The sequence below is a fragment of the Microplitis demolitor genome, chromosome 3, assembly GCF_026212275.2.
Source record: "Microplitis demolitor isolate Queensland-Clemson2020A chromosome 3, iyMicDemo2.1a, whole genome shotgun sequence".
In the NCBI taxonomy this organism is placed as follows: Eukaryota; Metazoa; Arthropoda; class Insecta; order Hymenoptera; family Braconidae; genus Microplitis; species Microplitis demolitor.
Window position 1 is genome coordinate 23,804,203 of NC_068547.1, and position 20,884 is coordinate 23,825,086.

The following is a 20,884-nucleotide window of genomic DNA, read 5'->3' on the forward strand; positions in this document are numbered from 1 at the left end:
GAAATAAATTGTTCACTACGCTAGTATTTAAAAATAAAAATTACAATATTTTTTTTTGAGTCGTTTGCAAGCTATGTGATAAAACATTTGTATAAATAATTAAATAAATTGATAACTATATATAAAAAAATTAAATTGCTAGAGAAGAAATAAAATATATAAATAATTGCTATTAAATTCTGATTTAAAAACTTTTCAAATATATTTATATTATCGAATAAAAAGTACAAGAAAAAATGAGTGAGGCGGTAAAAAAAAGTAGTTGTGAGCTGCCATTGAATGAAGAATCAAAAATGAATCAAACAGGTTCAGAAAATAATAATGAATCTAAAGAAAATCCTGAAAATAATCGCACGACTTGGAATGGAAAGTTGCAATTTTTTCTGAGTATCATCGGATATAGCGTTGGATTGGGAAATATATGGAGATTTCCTTATTTTTGTCAACAAAACGGCGGTGGTAAGTTTATTTATTATTAATTTTTACCCGAGCAATCACTAGATTTATGTCTAGGTTGTTCCTAATGAACCCTCAATTGTTGTCGTTTATTAGGAAGTTACGTTACCGTAACTTAAAGTGCATAATCACTTAATTAACTGAGACTTATTGTTATTCTCCACCTTCAAATAAATATTTTATAATGTCTCTTATGCAAAACTAATTTTTTTATTGCTCTATTAAAATCATGGCTAATTTATTTTGAATAATTTAAATAACGGTGATATTTATATAACGAAAAAAATAAATAAAATAAAAGGACTTTTCAAGGAAGACGAAATAGAGAGAGTGATAGAGAGACAGAAACACCATAAACCAGACTAGGGTGTTGCTTTCACGATCAATACAAGATTTCCTGCCAAATAAATTTTAAATAAACGAAATAAAAATTTTTTTCGCGCAACGATAAATTGTCAATTATCATAATTTATTTTACACGCAATGGATTAAAGAATATTTATATTTAATCACATTGTTAATTTACCTGAAGTACTTTATAAATTAATAATGAAATATTACCCTTTAGTTTGAAATTCAAAAGATAATAATAATGTTTTTTTTTTTGTTTTTGTTTGATTTCAGGTGCTTTCCTCATTCCGTATTCCATAATGTTACTTCTTGAAGGCATACCTCTATTTTTAATTGAATTGGGACTCGGCCAACGCATGCGACAAAGTGCTTTGGGTGTGTGGAACACAATCCACCCCTGTCTTGGTGGAATTGGCATATCTTCTTGCATTGTTGTTTTCTTCGTCACACTCTATTATAATATAATCATAACATGGTGTTTATTTTATTTCTTCAATTCATTAACTGTAAGTTAGTTAATATAATTTTTAACAAAAATCTTTATTTAAATATAAAATTTATTTTAAAAATAATGAATTTTTAAATGCATTCGAAAAGGCTGTAGGAAGACTTTTGAGTTTAAATAAAAATAAAAGTATGGAAGTAAGTGACAAATTTGAACTATACTTTTTATAAAAAATTTTAAATTATTCGCTCTTTAAATTTAAGCAACAGCTGACGGCTGATCAGAGAACAGGTTGCGAATTATTTAGCTGAATATACCGTATGTCTACTCTACATACTTTAACTTTTGATATCAAAATGACTTATTGTGTGTCTTATTTGTAATATTAATTATAATATCATAGAAAATAGAGAAAAAAATATATTTTTTTTACGATTTAAAGATAAATTGATTAAACTTTGATGTAGGACACTTTGATGTGGGCAGATTGTCCAAGAAATGATACTTCAGGACAAGAAATTGAAGAATGTGCTAAAAGTTCATCAACTGCTTACTTTTGGTACAGAGCTACTCTGGACGTCTCGCCCTCCATAGAAGAAGGAATGGACCTCAAATGGTGGATTGTTCTTTGTTTGCTTCTAAGCTGGATCGTAGTCTTTTTTATTGTCATGAAAGGGATACAGTCTTCAGGAAAAGTAGGTCTTTTATTCCATTTAAAGATTCTCATTCATCATTGACCTGACGGAGGTTTTTATTTAAAATTTAAAAATTTTTCAGATCATTTACTTCACATCCTTGTTTCCGTACGTAGTTCTTACTATTTTTTTCATTAGAGGTATCACTTTGAAAGGCGCTGCCGTTGGTTTGCAGCACATGTACCTTCCAAAGGTTCAAAAATTAATTAATAATTTTACTTGTCGAACGCGAATGTATTTTAAGTAATTATGGATTTTTTTTTTTTTTCAAGGTTGGAAAATTACTAGAACCCCGGGTTTGGTTGGATGCTGCAACCCAAGTTTTCTATAGTTTTGGTACTGCATTTGGTTCGTTAATCGCCTTCGGAAGTTACAATCCACCGGATAATAATTGCGTTCGAGATGTTATTTTAGTCAGTGTATGCAATGGATTAACGGCTATTTATGCAAGCACTGTGGTTTTTACAGTTCTAGGATTTAAAGCCGTGTCAAATTTCGAAAAATGTGTCCGCAGGTAATATTATTTTGAATACCAATTATTTATAAAATTAATTTTACTTAATTTTCAGCAATCGTATTCTGCTTTTAATGTACGGGTTTCTAAACGATATTGATGATACTGAAGAAGAATATCAAGAAGCTATTGGGTTATTTAGCAACTCTCGAATTTCTATGAACGTAACACTAGAAAAATGCAGCATTACCGATCAGCTGAACCAAGTAAATTATAAATCACAATCAAGGGTCATCACTTTTAATAACAAAATTAAAAATTTTAGGCAGCTGAAGGAACGGGATTAGCTTTCATAGTCTTTACTCAAGCAATAGTAGAATTACCCAGTGCACCATTTTGGTCTTGTATATTTTTTCTGATGCTTCTGGCTCTAGGATTAGGCTCTCAAATTGGTCTTCTCGAAGGGATGCTCTGTGTCATTTTTGAAATTGATTTTTTCAAACGAATCAAAAAGCAATATATTACTGGCGTTGTATGTACAATCTGTTTTTTTTTGGGTCTGATATTTTGCACAGGGGCCGGTGAATATTGGCTTGAACTTTTTGACAGTTTTGCTAGCACTATTGGCCTGGTGTTTGTTGCCTTTATGGAAATAATAGCAGTCGCTTATGTATACGGACATGAAAAGTGTGTAGATTTTTTTTAACACAAACAATAATAATTACAAGATATTAAATTACATTATTTTTTATTGTGTTTAGGTTCTCTAAGGACATCGAAGATATGACGGGATATAAACCAGGACTTTATTGGCAAATTACATGGAGATTTATCGCACCACTTCTTATGGCAGTGGTCTTAATTTCTAGTATTGTATCAATGGTTTTAAAAAGACCTCAATATTCAGCTTGGAATGCATCGCTTGTAAGCAATTGATATTTTAACATTTTTTCGAATTTATTTTCATTTTTTTATTTATTGTTTCATTACAGGGCAAAACAGTTCTGACAGATTATCCAAACTGGGTATTAATTATCGGTATCTGTATTATATTAATCGGAATAGCTCCAATCCTGATAGTTTTTCTGTTGAGAAAATACGAAGGCATAAAAGTTAAAGGAAAAAATATTTGCCGAATCGATACAACTATGTCAGCAAAAGAAATAATGGAAGATGTTGATGTAAGTTGATAACATTTCTTTATTTAATTGATTTTCCAATAAAAATAATCAATTATCAAATTACGTAACTGCAACATTATCAATTTACTTTATTTGTAGCTTCATGATGAATCAGAAAATTTTTCGAAAGATGATAAAAATATTAAAGACGAAGATCATTTATATAATAATTTACATAAAAATATCGTGTCGAAAGGAAAACAGGGAAAGTCTTTCAAAATGGAAATACTTGATCATTGAATTAATTGTCCACATCTTCAAATAACAATTCATATTCCTTTTTTTTAAATCATTAAATTTTGAAATTTTTCACACAACTATATATTTTAGTTCGAATAAAATATTGACATTTGCGAAGTAGATAATATCAAGTAATTCCACTAATGATACTTTGTCAGTAAGTCACTAGAATAGAACAACTTTTTTTTTATCAGATTGCACATGAGAGTGCAATGCATAAAATAGATTAATATATATATATATATATATATATATATATATATATATATATATATATATATATAGTATTATAAACAGTATTAAAAAAAATTTGTAAATTAATATAATGATTAATTAAATTGCTTAAAATAAATATTGGATTTTTTTACGCGTACTCATATCAAATGTTTACCATTTATTTCTAGATTATTTGTATTATTTTTAAGAATAATAAACAAGTCTATTTGTAATCTGATTAATCAAACTACATGATCTATATTGTATTGATAAATCTGCTCGAGTACACGTGAAGTATATAAAACCTAAAAAATATACATACGGAATATATGGATATGAATTATAAATAAAACGTTACGTGGCAATCGAGGAAACCAGATGATTATCAAGTTATAGTCGAATTATATTGGAAAACAAGAATTAATAATAACATGTCATTCAAATTAGACAGGTTTATAAACAAAGGGACCGCATCTAACGCAGTCTTTACACAAGGTCGACAATTTACCTTTACATTAAAAAACAACAACTAAAATTTTTAAACTACTTATGATTCACGTGATAAAGTCGGTAAAAAATATCTAATACATATAAATATCTTCGATCGACGGTATCAATTTAGATATGATATCATAGACACAATGTTATCAATTGTAAAAAGGATTATTATAAGCGAATATACGTTCGTTAATGCACGTAGTAAATGTATGTAGGTGTAAAAAAAATAGTAATAATAAAATGTAATACTTTTTGCCTATGAAAACATTTAAAAGTTAAAAGTTGTCGAGTAAAATAGCAATAAAGCTGACAAACGATTCGAAGGGAAGAAAAAAAGGCGGCGACATTATTATTTGAAATTGTCAACGATAACAAATGTTAGTCAGCGTGTGTACCTACTAATAGTCAGTTGGATCTAGATCTTCGGGCGGGACAGTTCGTCGGATCAAACAGTAAATTTATTTCTTCGCTTCAGTTATTTATATAGAGTTTAACTTTTTTATTTTTAATATTAAGTGTTATTGATTTTACTGACATTGACATGGAAATATTAAACAAATGGTCATTTGAATAGATTACACATATCACGCAAGAATAAATTACTTACGACTCAAAATAATCTAAATATATTTTCAAATTAACGTGTCATTAATTTTTTATTTTGACCAGTGATAAACTTTAAGTGCTGTCATAGTTTTAACGAGTGTGTTTGTGGTGATATATATATCTATAAATGTAATTACTTTATGTATTTAATGTTTGAAATTACCGATGATGTGATTACTTAAGCGGTAATGTGGCTATTCTTAAAATATATATTTACGCGCGGAAAATTCACTTTGACCTTGATTAAAAGCACGTCAGTACTCTAAGATTCACACGGAAGAGATAAAAAAAATTAATACATATATGAATTAATATATATATGCATGTATCTTAATATATAGGCCGCGAAGAATATTACTTAATCACTTACCTAATTTTTATAAATAGAAGTTCATAAATTCTTAGTAAGTGTACTTGATTTTTAATGCACTATTGAATGTTCATTATCATTAAGCCTGAAAACTAATTAAGCTAATGGAATTTATATTGTTTGTTATCAAATGTTTTTACGTAGAAATACGCTATCTATATTTTAGATTGAATTTTTGGAAATCATTTGTTTTACTTAAATTTATCTATTAGTAAATTTTTATAATATTTCAGTTGAAATTTTTTTCTTGGATAAAACGCATGTAATTGTTATCATGACAAGTGAAAAGAATATCTATATTTAACTATTTAACGAAAATAAATAATCTTAAAAAATTTCAAGAATTGATAATCGAAGGCGTGTTCGTGTGGCAGCAATTATTATAACAATCAGTTAAATAATGATGATTGAATATTCATGTAAACCTTTGTGAAAAAATCTATATAAACAGTAATGCTACAACGGCCACTAAAAGTCACTGAAGCGGATTTATTAATCGACCGTAAAATGGTGGAAAATATCGAAAAGTTACCTTCGAATAATTTATTAAAACCAAATAATGGTGAAGCAAATGATGGGACTGGTGAAATTGACACCGAGTTTGTAGTCAAGTATCAGGGAAAAACTTTTGAGATAAGTGGATTTTTAAAACACCATCCGGGAGGACGTCAAACACTCAAAGCTTATAAGGGATTGGCGCTAGATAATGTTTTCAAAGACATAAAACATTCCGAGGCGGCATTCCATTTGTTTAATGAATTCAAAGTCAACAATGAAAATAATTATCAAGATGTAGAGGTAATTTATTAAATTCACTATTTTCTAAATTAAAACATGAAATATTGTCATTTATAATTTACTTTATTTTAAATATAGACTTTAGTTGATTGGAACGCTCCGCTACTGGGCCAAGTCGGGTCACTGTCAAACAAATATTGGGAGTGGGTTAATCTACCCGTTAATCGTCCAATCCGTCTTTTCAAATCGAATTACTTGGAAATACTCACAATCACACCCTGGTACATGGTACCGGTTTTTTGGATACCGATTTCTATTTATTTTCTGTACCTCGGATTAATGAAAAATATTTCCGAGTCATTTCGTAAGTTAATTAAACTCCCACATGTATTTAACATATATTTATTTCCTATTAATAATATAATTTTTTTTAATTTTTTAAAGATTACTCCGTCTGTTATAAAGTATTGGCATTTTTGTCGGGTTTATTAATTTGGACGCTACTCGAGTACACTCTTCACCGAAAACTTTTTCATTTAAAACCACCAGCTAATTCAAAACTTCTTATTTCACTACATTTTATCCTTCATGGAATTCATCATAAAGTATTTATAATTTAATTACTAGACAATAACTATTTATCAATAAATTGATAATGTAAATTTTACTAGGCACCATTTGATGACCGACGACTGGTTTTTCCTCCAATTCCCGGTATGCTAGTAGCATTTATTTTTTATCAAATATACAAAATTATATTTCCTATAACAGTAATAAATATAATTACTGCTGGAACCATGACAGGTATGATCTAAATGTATATTTATATTTACATTTAATAAATAATTAATGAATTTATTTAGGATACTTATGTTATGATTTAATTCATTACTATTTACATTATGGAACACCAAATCCGGAAAGTTATTTATACGAAATGAAAAGATATCACAACTATCACCATTTCTCCCACCACGACGCAGGTAAATAATTTAAAAAATACACTTTTGTAATTAAATTAAAATTTAATTAATTATATTTACTTCCACAGGTTTTGGTATAAGCAACAAATTGTGGGATTGCGTCTTCAACACACTGATAATATTAAGGCAATTGAAAAAGGCCATTATTTGGTAATTTATTTTTAGTAATAAATAGTATTCATTGTAAAATAAGTAACAATATTTTTTCTACGTGTCAATTGTTTGTGAGTCATAAAAAATTTATAAAAATAATATGATAAATAAAAACAATACTTTGTGTATTTTTTAAATAATTTCAGTAGTAACTTTTTTTTCCATAAACTAGTGAGCCCTGATTTTCTATTGAATTTCTGAGGAAGTGATTCTAATCAAAACCACGATCTCGATCAAAAGTATTTCGTCCTCGGGATATCAGACAAGAAGAATATTAGCATATAAAAGTGTAGAAACTATTTTTTTTAACAAGTAAAATAATCAGAAAATATTTTTAAAAATGCGTCAAGAATTTTTAAAAATCTTTTTGTACTTAGTTCCAAAATTTTTTTTTCATAACAAACTTTTAAAAGAGAAGTTACCTGAAAAAAGTCAGATGCCTGGTACTTCAGTGTCATAATAATACAGCATGCAGCAACAAATGTGTGATCGATTTTTTTTTTTCTTTTTTTTTTTATTTTTTCTTTTTCTGTATGCTACATGCTGAGCGCTACTACCGCCGCCACGAAAACAAACAAAAAGTATAGACAACAAAAAAACGGCGGTTAATTTTAAAAAATTTTGACTATAAAGTGTCTATAACGCAATTTTTGTTTAATATTTATTTTTGGCAATAGGAACAGTAGGTGAACTAGACACCTATCGTAAAAATAGTGACCATGACATGCAAACTTACATAAAAACGCCTTGTTGTCTTATTTGTCATAATTCGGGCGGTTAAATTTAAAAAAAAAATTCATCTATAATTTTAGAAATTTATAATCAAAACATGTTTATAAGGCAACATCTATTTTAGCGATAACTTCAATAATTTTGTCTAAATATTTAATATAATCGCTTGTGAAGAGAGGAATAACACCAGTAATGGTACAAGGAGTGACGAAAATGAGGCGTAGTATTATCAGCCGGCTATAAAACGTATTTTTAAATCTGATTACGTGAAATTACCCACAATGACACCTTGGTATCTGGTTCCTTTCTTTTGGATACCGATTGCTATCTATTTTCTATACCTCGGATTATTGAAGAATTTTTCCGAGTCATTTTGTAAGTCATTTAATTTTCTACTTACATTTTATAAATATTTACTGGAAATTTTTGCCGGAACCATGACAGGTATTATCTTAATTTATATTTGTATTTACATTGAATAAATAATTCATAAATTTATTTAAGATACTTATGTTATGACTTAATTCATTACTATTTGCATCATGAAACACCAAGTTCCCAAAGTTATTTAGGCAACATGAAAAGATATCACAACTACCATCAATTCTCTCACCACCACGCAGGTGAATAATTTAAAAAATACACTTTTGTAATTTAATCAACATTAAATTAATTATATTTATTTACAAATAGGTTTTGGTATAAACAACAAATTGTGGGATTGTCTTCAAAACACTGATAACATTAAGGCAAATGAAAAAGGCCATTATTTGGTAATTTATTTTTAATAATAACGATACTGAAGTAAGCCAACGTTTAACAATTTTCGGATATTTTTAAAAAAGATAAATTATAAACAAAAAATATTTTTAAAAATTGCACCTATAATTTTGAAAATTTTCTACATGTGAATATTTTTAATTTTTTTTTTATTGTGATTGGTTGTTGAAAAATACAATCCGGAAATTGTTAATTGTCTGTTAATTTCAAGATAATTTATAATAAACAATAATATTTATTGTAAAACAAGTAACTATATTTTTTTTACGTGTTTATTGATTTTTAAACATGAAACATTTAAATAATATAATAAATAAAAATAATAACTTGTGGATTGCCTAAGTAAATATTATTTCGAATGCACGCTGTCATTTCATTGCTTTTAGACATATACACATTCAATAATCGATTAAGTTTAATATTTAAGTACAATTATCGTAAGAAAAAAACTATCACTATTCTGTCTGGTCATTACAATTTTAAATATATTTATTAATTTGTGAAAATGATAATTTACAAGGAGCAACTTTTAAAATATTAAATGCATGAGTCTTTGTACTGATTGTATTCGTTGTGGAAACTTACTTTATATTTTTTATTAATTAATGTAAGTACTTAGCCGTAAATATAATTAAAAATAAAAACGTACCAGTAATACAAGTTAACATAAATGATAATAAAACTTTAAATAAATAATTGAGTGATAATATAAAAACAAAGAAACTATTTAACTTTTAAATTAAATGCTTCAATTTATCAATGACACTTTTTGATGCCAAGAGATTATTTAAATTTATAAAATTTTTATGTCCGTGATAAATTGAGTATTATAAATAAACTTTATTACTAAGTATCATAAAAATATAAAATATATAAAATAAACACAACCTTGAAGTTTAAACTAATAAACTATTTTTTTTTATAATCAATTACTCCATTAAACTTAAAAAATTTCTAAACATGCATGACTAAAAATTTTATTGCTTTATGATATTAAATAATTTATATTGACAAGACCATTAACGATCACTAAGTGTCGACATATTTAATCACTGGTACATTTTATTTTGTCATTTAATGCAATAAGTAAATCAGATCTAATGATTTAGTTATAAAATCATTCACTGTCAGATCTATTAATTTAAAATCTTAACACAACGTGTCTGGTCTGATAAGTGATAAAAATAAAATCATGTGCTTTCAGTTTTAACATTTTTCCTCCCCATACTAAGCTGCGGAAACGTACTTTTATTCTGTACAGGGTTTAATTTTGATGACAAATAAATAAATGCCTCATACAAACTATTTCTATCTAACACATTTACCTCAAAGTGTTTTATTTTCTCGCGCGTGCACCAATTGACAGCTTTGCTGGCGGTATTTTCTAAACTGTCACGACTCGAGTCAGCACGTGTTTTGTTACCAACAACAATAACGACTATTTCTTTCTTGTCTTTGTTCTTGTCAATGTCTTTTTTAAGAGGAATAAGAACATCAAGAGATTCTGGTTTGGCAGTATCATAAACTAGAACATACCCATCAGCAAAACCAAGATAATGACGTGCTAATTGCTGTTGTTGATTACTCGCATTGCTCTGAAGTCCCTCAAGTCCAGCAGTGTCATAAAATTGTATCTTTTCTTTCGTACCTCTGTCAGTTTCGATGTTCGCTGAGTAAATATCTTCTATCGTCGGATGTATTTCCTGTTAATTATCATAAAATAATAAGTCGAAAATTCAAAATAAATTCCAAACAAACAAAATAAATTACACGTACAGTTTTAGAACTGACATTTCCATAAATTAATTGCTCTATCATCGCTGTTTTTCCTACACCTTTCATACCACAAACTACAACTTTTGTTGGCTTGCCCATTTTTTAAATTTTTACACAGACTTTTTTTAAATTAATTACTTTAACTTATTTTTTTATTAAACGCAAATTAAAATTAAAATTATCTTGTTTTAAATATGTCATCAACATACAGGTAAGGTTAATCAAGGTAGAGTGTATGCTATGACAGGTTCAACACTTGACTATTTAAAATTAACACAGGTAACACATAATTGCACATTGTAACACATTATTTTTAATTCAAAAATTTGTTTAAATTAATATTATACATGAAACTTAATTTATTTTTTTTTAAATTATTTTTCTTTATCAATAAATTATGCATAATTTTAAACTCCGGGTTATTTTTATTCTTTAAAATAAATTTATCTTTAACAATTTGTGTATCATTCAGTAAAAACTATACACTAGTAATATATATATATATATACATATATTGCATGAAGATGTTAGTATCGATACGTCAAAAATCGAAAACGTCAGCTGCAATCGCTGCAACTTTACAATACACGGATATAAATATATAAATTTAAACTAAAAAATATAAAAATGTCAAGTAAATCGTTTGAAAATGATAAATATTCAATTTTATTACCAACTTACAATGAAGTTGAAAATTTACCAATAATAATATGGCTCATTGTTAAATATATGGACGAATTGTGAGTATTTGAAACATAACCTTACTTATACGTATACAAAATAAATAAAAATAAACTGATAAGAATTTTATTATTTAATTATCAAGCAGCGGCTAAATTTGTTGATTAAATTTCAAAATTTTTAATTTTATTTTCAGTGGTTCGCCTTATGAGGTGATAATTATTGACGACGGGTCTCCGGATGGGACTCTGGAGGTAGCGCAGAAGCTCCAAAAGCTCTATGGGGAAGACAAAATTATTCTGAGACCTCGAGAAAAAAAGCTGGGACTTGGTACAGCTTACATTCACGGTATCAAACATGCAACGGGAAATTTTATAATTATTATGGACGCAGATTTATCCCACCATGTAAATTCTTACTATTTATTTAGTTAATTAAATTTAAATTATTTATTTAATTAATTGTGATTTTTTTTTGCAGCCACAATTTATCCCGCCGATGATCGAATTACAGAGAAAGAAAAACTACGACATTGTTTCTGGTACTAGATACATAAACGGTGGTGGAGTTTATGGTTGGGATTTCAAAAGAAAACTTATAAGCCGGGGTGCTAATTTCATAACTCAAATCCTTTTGAGACCAGGAGTTAGTGATTTAACTGGCAGCTTCAGGTAAAATTTACTAATTAATTATTTAATGTCTGTTATAATAATAATAGTATTGAATTATAATTATTCTTTTAGATTATATAAGAAAGATGTATTACAACGATTGATCGAATCCTGTGTATCCAAAGGCTACGTATTTCAAATGGAGATGATTGTAAGAGCGCGTCAATTTAATTATACAATCGGCGAAGTTCCCATATCATTTGTCGATCGAGTTTATGGAGAATCTAAATTAGGTGGCTCTGAAATAATCCAATTTATCAAAGGCCTCGTTTATCTTTTTGCTACGACCTAAAAAAATAATTTATACTCAACAAAAATACCAATGAAAATATAAGTTTAAATACATTCCGCCATTTGTATATAATTGTTGTAAATTTTTACAATTTTTCGTAATAAAAAATTGCACGTGAATTTTAACCATTCATTAAATCATTTTATTTATTTAAATTTAATTATCAGCGCTGTAAAATTTTAATTTTTCGGTCTGATAAATTTTTGATAGTTGAATTTACAAAGTGGTCTAGATCCACGTGCTCAAACAAATATTTAAAATGTAACAAGTTAACGATTTACCCAAGAGCCGAACGCTCTTCGCCGCACCCTCGTGACGTCACGCAGCCTCCACTTATTGATCCATCAACAATCGCTGGAATAATGTAGTCTGAGCATCAAGGGATTAATTCAGCCTTAAATTGGACAATACTTTTACTGTCAAAGAAAAAAAAACCCCGTGTTGTCCGAAGTATAATTTAGAAGTTAATAAATATTTGTACGAAATTAATTACTTCCTTCAGCGGACAAACTAATCAATTTTTTCGTACCAATAAATATTCAAATATTCAATATGAAGCAAAGTTGATAATTGTTACCCTGGCTACCGAAAACTCGTAAAATTATCGGAACTAAAGCTTCTGTTGTGCAATAAAAATAAATATAACTTGTAAAAAACATTGAACAAATATAATAATAAATGTAGATATGATATTTAGAAAATAGCATGAGGGTCTAAGATAAAATAGGGAATAGAGCCAATGCAGTATTCAGTAATTCAGTTGTGGCGCAAGCTTAGCTGCGATCAGACGTCTGCGGGTTGGCTCTGCGCCGGGTTTATTTGCCAGCACCCAACACACATTTGAGCTTGAAATGACTGTGCCTTTTAAATTTCACGTTTATCATTACGAAAAATATCAAATTTATAATCTTAACTAATATAAATTTAAGTTGTACACATTTTAAATATTTATTTACGGCAAAGATGCCGAGAAAAATTGAATTTAACGTAATATATGCTTCAAGTAAGTTCACATGATTAAACATTACCCTATAATTATTATTCAATACTTTTATGCTTCATTTAAAAATAACCTATCGATCAAATTTTCAAATTATAAAAACAATAAACAAATTAAATATATATGTATTTTACAAACAGGTGAAGATGAGAGACACTCGTGTTTGGAGTTAAACGTCCATGGACCGACAGTAAGAGGATGGCAGAGTGCAAGAAGATGTGGGTATCCCCAGGAATTAATTCTGCGTTTACATGGACCAGCTAAACTTACGAGGATTCAAGTACTAGCTCACCAATATCTTATACGTACGTCAAAAAAAAAAAATAATTAAGTTAATCACGTAAGCGCTTAATTATCCTTTGATTTCCTGAATGATCAGTGATTAATTAAGTGTCCAATTTAACACGAAAATAGCCTTGAGTTAGTGCATCACGCGAATCAAAAGTTGTTATCATACAATAACATATCTCTGCAATTACGGTAGCATGATATATATTTGCGAGTGCTCTAGATTCTCTAATATCAATGATCAATGACGCTTAATTATTTATGTATTGTTTTCAGCGGAGAAACTTGAAATATGGACGACAAAAGAAGAAAACGCGTCTGTCAATACGTCTTTTAATTATTTAGGTTACATAACATTGTCTGACAATGAATCAACGCTTTATAAAAGTCGTGAGCTTAAGAGTGTTGCACTTCCGGAAGCAAAAGCACTGTCATTGAAGCTACGTCTGCATAAACCGCACCAGAATAAACACAATGTTTACGAGCAGGTACACAGCATTTCTAATAAAATATTTTCTTTTGTTGGCAAGTATTGGAGTATGTATTACTGATAACTGATAAGAATCTTACTGCTGATATTTGCTCCAGGTTGGACTTATCGCTATAAATATTATTGGCGAGCCATGCACACAGGAAATAAATAACCAGGGTGAAGTTCCTTACAATCCGCACTATACCTCACCCTACGATGATCTAGCATTTGAAATGTATGTCGATCGCGAAGTTGCTAAAATAATTCGTCAAATGGAAATTAGAAAATTGCAAGCCGCTGAAGGTAAAAATATATATTTTATTCAAAGTTACTGCAATTGAAAGGTAATTATTAAAATATATTTTTTTACTGAGTAGAAGAAAGATTCGAATATGCATCGAAATTAAAAGTTGCTATGGAAATACTCAGAAAAGCTGGGGAGAGACTTGGCAAGTATGAGTTGGAAAAAAAATACGCTATTGCGTTGGAAGATTACGATAAGGCGAAAGCAAAAAAAGCTCAAGCGCAACAGTATAGACAGGAAGTTTATGACAGCTTGGACGTTAATGATTTACTTGAAATTGACGGGGTAAGTTTTTTTAATTATGAATTTGGTTTTTAGAGGAATATGTCATTTTATATTTACATTTTAGCCGTTGGAAAAAAATAATATATCAACGGTTGACGGTAAAGAACCTATTTCTGATGCTGGTGCATGTAACAATGCAGCTGTCCCAGAAGATATTTTATCACCACCACGTCTAGTTGTCCCACCGAATCGCGAAGGGGCTATTTCACCCACTGGTCCTCCGCACCAGCCGCCGATATCTCCATTACACCAAAAGCCTCATAGTCCAGGTAATTTTTAAACATTTAAAATTCATTAACAATAAATTAAATCGTCAAATAAACTTTAGAAATTACGGATAGTCCACCAAATGGTGTATTAGAGAGACAAAATAACAGAAATACTGGATCGCTGAGAAGAAAAACTAAATCTGCGGGTCCTTCTTTACGGTCTAGTTATGAAGCATACGAAGAACGAACTATTCCAGCTCTTCGACAGTAAGTTAAATTTATTTACCACCAGTTTAAATAATTATGATTAAAAAAATAAATAATTACAGTTCGCATACAAATGAATTTACCCGCGAGTGTCACTTGGACGCTGAAGTAAAAGTAAATTCAAAGCTCAACGACCGAGAGAAGAAACAAGCAGCTCTACCAATAACCGTATTTGGAATGGAGATGGTTGAGAAATTTTATTCAAAACAATTTATGGATAAAGAAGAAGGACTTATGATGCTTAAAGAAGAGCTAAAAAAATTTGACCCCGAAGTCTCGAAGCATTCGGCCAACAAGACTGCAAGAGCTGCGATTTTTCTGCTCCATCGTGCTCTGAGGGACAAAGTCTTCAGTGTATATAGTCTAGCCGCACAACTAATAAGACTTTTCTTTTCCGAGTTTGCTACCAATAGGTAGTAAATTATTCAAGTATTTATTTATTTATTATTTAATTACAATTATCATTTGTTATATTTATTTTTAGAGTATCATCGACAGAAATAGCTCGTAGTGTAGATAGATTGCTTCCTGAATTATTGACTAAGTCCGGTGACACAACACCGCGAATTCATAACATGGCAGTTCATACTATTCTAAGTATGGCTGATTGTCAATGCGTGAGAGAGCTTCATATTATTCCAGTCCATTTGAGCCGCCCTGTACTGAGTAGTACACATCAAAGATTAGCATTAAGTCGTTTAGAAATGGTAGAACAGCTAATACTTAATCATGGTATTTCTACCGACAAGCAGAGGTGATTAGCAGTTAATTAGATTTTATTAATGAGTGTGAATGTTGCTGGCAATTTTGAGGAATGCTAAATTTATATTTGAATTATTAAAAAATTTAGCATTGCCTTAATATAATACTTTGCATATTTAAATTAGCATACTTTTTCTCTGATAAGACATTGTAATTGTTGCAGTGGATTAACATGCCGCACATTATCTGAACTCGGTTCTTCCGGGCTACATCATCCAGCAGAAGCTGTAAGGAAAGTATCTGAAAGAATTTTAGTGCTTGTTTATAAAATTAATCCTAGATTAGTAAGAAAACAGCTTCCACCTGACGATGATATTACACGAAGAAATTTATTGTTTCGTCAGTTATATCACGAATTTGATCGAATAGATCTTCAAGTATGTTTCATGTTGACAAATTACGTTGCTAAATTACTTGTTAGTAAACTAATTATTTTTTTTTAGAGGAAAAAAGAACTGGAATCAACGCCAAAGCAAACAGTTACTCCAACTTGCACCAAGTCTGCTGATAATAATTCAACAAAGTCGCCGTCACGTGCAAGTCCTGTGCAAATTAGCACAGAAAGCTCAACAAGTGTCACGTCACCGTCGGACAACAGTACTGATCATAAAGGCGATAAGTAATAACTCTCATTACTGTCAATTTAAAACTATTCCATTAGTAGAAAAATTTACTCTTGAGTCAGAGTTTATATTTAAATAAATGGTTTATTTCAGAGTCTGTATATTTTGCCTGTCAAAGGGTCAAGGGTATTCTGAGGATGGTCTAAATATTCATTACTGGCGTTCGTGTCCAATGTTAACGCGATGTGATTCGTGCTCACAAGTGGTAGAAATATCGCATCTAAATTCTCACTTGTTGAGCGAATGTGACAAGAGAAATGATTATGTTAAGTGTGATACTTGTAAGCAGGCGATTATTGAAAAATCTTTTGCAGAACATACTAATGATGACTCGTGCACAAGTACGTAACTATAAATACCTGAATAACTAATAGCGATGTAATAAATATAATTATTTATCAGGGCCAGTTGAAGGATACGAGCGATGTCCTCTCTGTAGAACTTTAGTAAACAAAAATAAATGGAAGGAACATTTGATGGGAGATAATCCATGTCCAAATAATCCGCGGAATAAAATTAATAAGACATGTATGTATTGTATAATAATCGATAAATTTAAATCGGGAAAGATATCGTTTTTGGCGCAATGGCTACAAATGCTACTTCTACCCTATTTAGTATTATTATTTAGTAATTAAATTTTAAAATTTTTTTAGGCACAAAATCACCGTCAAAATCACAAAATTTAAGTGGAAAAATAACATCACCTACGGGAAGAGATTACTAGCATTAGTTTTATACAATTCACTATTGTGAATTGTATGAATTTTATTATCAGATATTTTAAATATCTATTTTATTTTTTTTTTAAATCATTTTTTTTTATTTATAGTTTATATATTTGTTACTTTTTGAATAATGTTTTTTCATATTTATATACTTATATGTATATTAAAGTTTTTTATAGCCAAACCCGTCCTTTAGTGATGAAAAATAGTCAATATCCAGTTATTTAAAAAAAATATTTAAGTATATATGGAAGAAAGAAAAAAAAATGCATGTACGTGGAGGTGAAACATCGCACACATTTTTAAATAAATTTAATTTTTAGATACGCTTAATATTTCTATTAGTGCACAACAATAATTAAAATTAATTATTAATTATTGATAAATAAATACTAGGAAGTTAAATTGTCAAGTTAAATTAAATTAATGCGAACAATATAAAAAAAAATACCTCGATATCCGGCCGAAGCATTTTAGAAACATCAATTTGCTTACTTGTGAATGACTGATGATAAGTAAAATTAGTTACTTTTGTTTTAAATTAATAAATAGAATAAATGTTACATGCATTTTGAAACGGATTTATTTTATACACGACCTTTAAAAAAAGACACGTCAAAAAAATATAAAATTCATCAGCTCACCCTAACAACAACTTTTATTAAATCTTAAGCTACTTCTTCAACTTGTTCTTCTACTACACCTGAGTCAAGTCCTCCAGTAGCCAAGTCATTATCGTCAGCTTCATTTTCGTCAACGTCAGCTTTTACTGACGAGTCATCATTCTCATTAATCTTATTAGCGATCCTATTTTGTTCAAACTTATTAACTTCTGCAATTAACGAAACACAAAATTAATTAACCGACTGTCTACAAATAGTATCATCTTCACTTGATAATAATTTAAATTTAAATTACCGAATTGTGAGCAGTCGGCGCCAAGTAAACGCAAATAATGGATTGTGTCGCACACAGGAACGTAAGCTCTCAATGACATCGTTCCTCTCCAGCCCACAAGGTGTAATTTTAGTGAATCTGGAGAACTGTCTTCTTCATACATCAAAACACAGCTGCCAGCATCTAGACAATAAAACAATTTAATTAATAAATTATCTTTAAAATTAAAATATAAATAATTAAAAACACTTCTTACCAACACTCTTAAGTCGTTCCTGAGTTTTTTCACTCAACTTCTCTATTTCCGGAGGCTTCTGAGGATTATTGTTTTGTAAAAGCATTATCAAGTCATCTCTTGTAACTTTAACTTTGCGGTTATCGCTTATATATGAGATAACACTCTGCATTCCTTCCTGTGCCATTCGGAAAGCGCATTTCATATTTCTGTTGTCACAGCGGACAAATGTTTTAACTCCGGTGTTGATCATCTTCACTTGATGTTCATTTAGTAAAATAATATCGCGAATTTCCGGAGATGTAAAGTAAATATTCTTTTTTTTGCCCTCGTGACACCTGACATAGAGGCAGCGAGGATCTAGTTCGTCGGATATATCATAAAATTTCCTGAAAAAAATAATTTATAAATATTTTTAAATAAAAATTGCTATTAGTTATTTTAAAAACCTACTTAATGGAAGCCCAAACATCTTCTTTTTCGTCCTTGAAGAAGACAAATGGATCCTCACGGTATCCAATAATTCTCTTACGCTTCCTATCAGGACCCGCAGTTTTATTTTGCTCCTCTAAATTACGTTTGTTGTTGTCATTCTTTTCTGTCTCTACTTGACTCTCTTCTTGGTTCTTCACCACCTCTTTCTCTTCACTGTCTTTCTCCAAACTAGACTCTCCATTCTTCTCCTTAATTTTATTAAACGATCCCGGATTAACAACCGAAGATTCACTTTCCCAAGGTAGCGGTTTTACTTTTTCCAGCAGCGCAACAAAGAACCCGCCGGTGTCCTGATGATGAGGCAGTATCCTCATACACCTTTCAAGGTGATACTTTTCAGCATCTTCAGGATTAGGTGGAAACATTTTGGGTCTTATTTGTGTGTGCCAGTTTTCAGGTACTTCCTCCCACGATTTATAAAACTGAACGTCTTTAGAGCCCAGTAGCCAGGTACTGACACCAGGATTGAACTTAAGCCCAGGTACTAGGTCCCTGCCATCAACCAGCTGGACGGAATCACCAGTTTCCGCAAGAATACGATGAAGGACAGCTTCATTTTCCACAGGATTCAATGAGCAAGTTGAGTAAACCAACTTGCCACCAACAGCCAGCATCTCTAGTCCTCTTTTTACAATCCGGTATTGGATTCCATGCAAATTATTTCCATTAGCTGGTGACCACTTGCACCAAATGTCTGGATTTTTCCTCATAGTTCCATCTCCGCTGCAAGGAACATCAGCAAGTATTCTATCAAACTTCAATATTCCTAGGGTTCCATCTGGATTAGTGACTTTAAAATTAGGCATAATGGATGAATCCTGATTAGTAATAAGAATATTAGGACTATTAAGTCTTTTAGCTTGATGCACCAGCATGTAACATCGGTTATTATCAACATCATTCGCGACAACAAAACCTTTTGGATGGGAGACAGCCTCATCAGCGTGAATCATCTCAATCAATTGAGCTGTTTTTGATCCTGGTGCAGCGCACATGTCAAGAACTTTGTGCCACGGCTTGACATCCAGCACCAAAGGTGGTATCATACTGACAACTTCTTGTCTGCTGATACTTCCACTGTTTGTTTCAGCAATTAAAAAATTGTGTAACCTGAAGTACGCCTCAGAGCGTCTGATATCTTTACGCGTGAGCTTCAGTTGCCAAGCCAGACCCTCAGGATAAAATGGCAATGACTGGGGACGCATTTTTTCCGTGTCATCAGCGACTTCATTATCACCCTCTAGTTTCATATTCAAAATCTCTTCAAAAAAATCGCCTTTTATTATTTTCAGCAGCGTTTTGGCTTCGGTCTGCGACCCGGTAATACGAAAAGCTGCCGGCAAATTTTCTCTCATCGTCGTTATAAATGAATCCCATTGGCCTTCAGGTATAACTTTCTGAGCTTTATAATACGTCTCAAAATCTTTATTCTCCCTGATGATGTCATTGTACCGACCCTGAGATCTTTTGTCCTGCCCTTTGTTCTGAATAAACAAAATTTAAATTAACCAACTAAACATAACCAACTTATTGTCATTATAATAATTATTAATAAAATACTTACTTGTAATTTTTCACGTCTTTTTTCAGCGAAATTTTTCTTAGGCTTATTTCTTCTTCCTCTGCCCATTATTAATTATTATTATTCAATAATAAATTTATAAATACAACAAAAAACAAATGATACACGTGGTTTTGGCGGGCCCAACAACTGTTTTGATTTTGATTATAAAATATATATCCAACAAGAGCTATTTTGATTTTTTTTTTTAATGCGCCAGTGGCTCTCCCTAGATCACCAACTCATCAATTTATCAACACATGTTCAATGAAAATCCTTGATATATATTTTTTATATCATTCATAATTCATATATTGACTTATATTAAGTTTCTTGCAACAATCGCTCATTAAAAATTATATACATTGTTTATTTTTAAATATTTTTACCCACATCCGCTCCGTAACCGGTCTTCATAAATTTTCATATTCGCCATGATT

At 30.1% G+C, this 20,884-nt stretch overlaps 6 protein-coding genes across 8 annotated transcripts; 4 read left to right on the forward strand and 2 right to left on the reverse strand.

The window, feature by feature from the left end:
* The first annotated feature begins 135 nt into the window (after nt 1-135).
* LOC103578908 (sodium-dependent neutral amino acid transporter B(0)AT3) lies at nt 136-4,003 on the forward strand. Of its 2 annotated transcripts, XM_008560152.2 has the most exons (11): nt 136-459; nt 1,081-1,313; nt 1,405-1,449; nt 1,720-1,947; nt 2,030-2,140; nt 2,220-2,461; nt 2,517-2,667; nt 2,727-3,088; nt 3,163-3,325; nt 3,394-3,582; nt 3,682-4,003. In XM_008560152.2, exons 1-11 carry the CDS (start codon nt 237-239, stop codon nt 3,820-3,822), a joined length of 2,088 nt encoding a protein of 695 aa, XP_008558374.1. In that variant the 5' UTR covers nt 136-236; the 3' UTR covers nt 3,823-4,003. The 2 variants fall into 2 exon arrangements, with proteins under 2 accessions (XP_008558374.1, XP_008558375.1); XM_008560153.2 differs by lacking the exon at nt 1,405-1,449.
* Nucleotides 4,004-4,696: 693 nt separating this feature from the next.
* Nucleotides 4,697-7,508, forward strand: LOC103578964 (fatty acid 2-hydroxylase). Its single transcript, XM_014442804.2, has 7 exons — nt 4,697-5,546; nt 5,746-6,310; nt 6,389-6,614; nt 6,695-6,855; nt 6,922-7,054; nt 7,114-7,233; nt 7,302-7,508. Exons 2-7 carry the CDS (start codon nt 5,966-5,968, stop codon nt 7,385-7,387), a joined length of 1,071 nt encoding a protein of 356 aa, XP_014298290.1. The 5' UTR covers nt 4,697-5,546; nt 5,746-5,965; the 3' UTR covers nt 7,388-7,508.
* Nucleotides 7,509-9,823: 2,315 nt separating this feature from the next.
* LOC103578910 (NF-kappa-B inhibitor-interacting Ras-like protein) lies at nt 9,824-11,182 on the reverse strand. Its single transcript, XM_008560155.3, has 2 exons — nt 10,675-11,182; nt 9,824-10,601 (listed from the first exon to the last, which is right to left on the reverse strand). Exons 1-2 carry the CDS (start codon nt 10,771-10,773, stop codon nt 10,089-10,091), a joined length of 612 nt encoding a protein of 203 aa, XP_008558377.1. The 5' UTR covers nt 10,774-11,182; the 3' UTR covers nt 9,824-10,088.
* Nucleotides 11,183-11,198: 16 nt separating this feature from the next.
* Nucleotides 11,199-12,443, forward strand: LOC103578911 (dolichol-phosphate mannosyltransferase subunit 1). Its single transcript, XM_008560156.2, has 4 exons — nt 11,199-11,414; nt 11,552-11,762; nt 11,836-12,026; nt 12,099-12,443. Exons 1-4 carry the CDS (start codon nt 11,302-11,304, stop codon nt 12,316-12,318), a joined length of 735 nt encoding a protein of 244 aa, XP_008558378.1. The 5' UTR covers nt 11,199-11,301; the 3' UTR covers nt 12,319-12,443.
* Nucleotides 12,444-13,049: 606 nt separating this feature from the next.
* On the forward strand, nt 13,050-17,716 carry LOC103578912 (centrosomal protein of 104 kDa). 2 transcript variants are annotated; one of them, XM_008560157.2, is made up of 14 exons: nt 13,050-13,321; nt 13,459-13,623; nt 13,883-14,094; nt 14,195-14,381; nt 14,456-14,667; nt 14,732-14,936; nt 14,996-15,143; nt 15,206-15,556; nt 15,628-15,897; nt 16,069-16,282; nt 16,349-16,524; nt 16,622-16,869; nt 16,931-17,056; nt 17,185-17,716. In XM_008560157.2, exons 1-14 carry the CDS (start codon nt 13,282-13,284, stop codon nt 17,253-17,255), a joined length of 2,625 nt encoding a protein of 874 aa, XP_008558379.1. In that variant the 5' UTR covers nt 13,050-13,281; the 3' UTR covers nt 17,256-17,716. The 2 variants fall into 2 exon arrangements, with proteins under 2 accessions (XP_008558379.1, XP_053593728.1); XM_053737753.1 differs by having other exon boundaries at nt 13,050-13,623.
* A 105-nt stretch (nt 17,717-17,821) lies between these two features.
* Nucleotides 17,822-20,616, reverse strand: LOC103578914 (tRNA (cytosine(34)-C(5))-methyltransferase). The gene is made up of 5 exons (XM_008560158.3): nt 20,448-20,616; nt 18,842-20,367; nt 18,410-18,777; nt 18,175-18,336; nt 17,822-18,088 (listed from the first exon to the last, which is right to left on the reverse strand). The coding sequence occupies exons 1-5, from the start codon at nt 20,511-20,513 to the stop codon at nt 17,925-17,927; spliced, it is 2,286 nt and encodes a 761-aa protein (XP_008558380.3). The 5' UTR covers nt 20,514-20,616; the 3' UTR covers nt 17,822-17,924.
* Nucleotides 20,617-20,884: the final 268 nt, after the last annotated feature.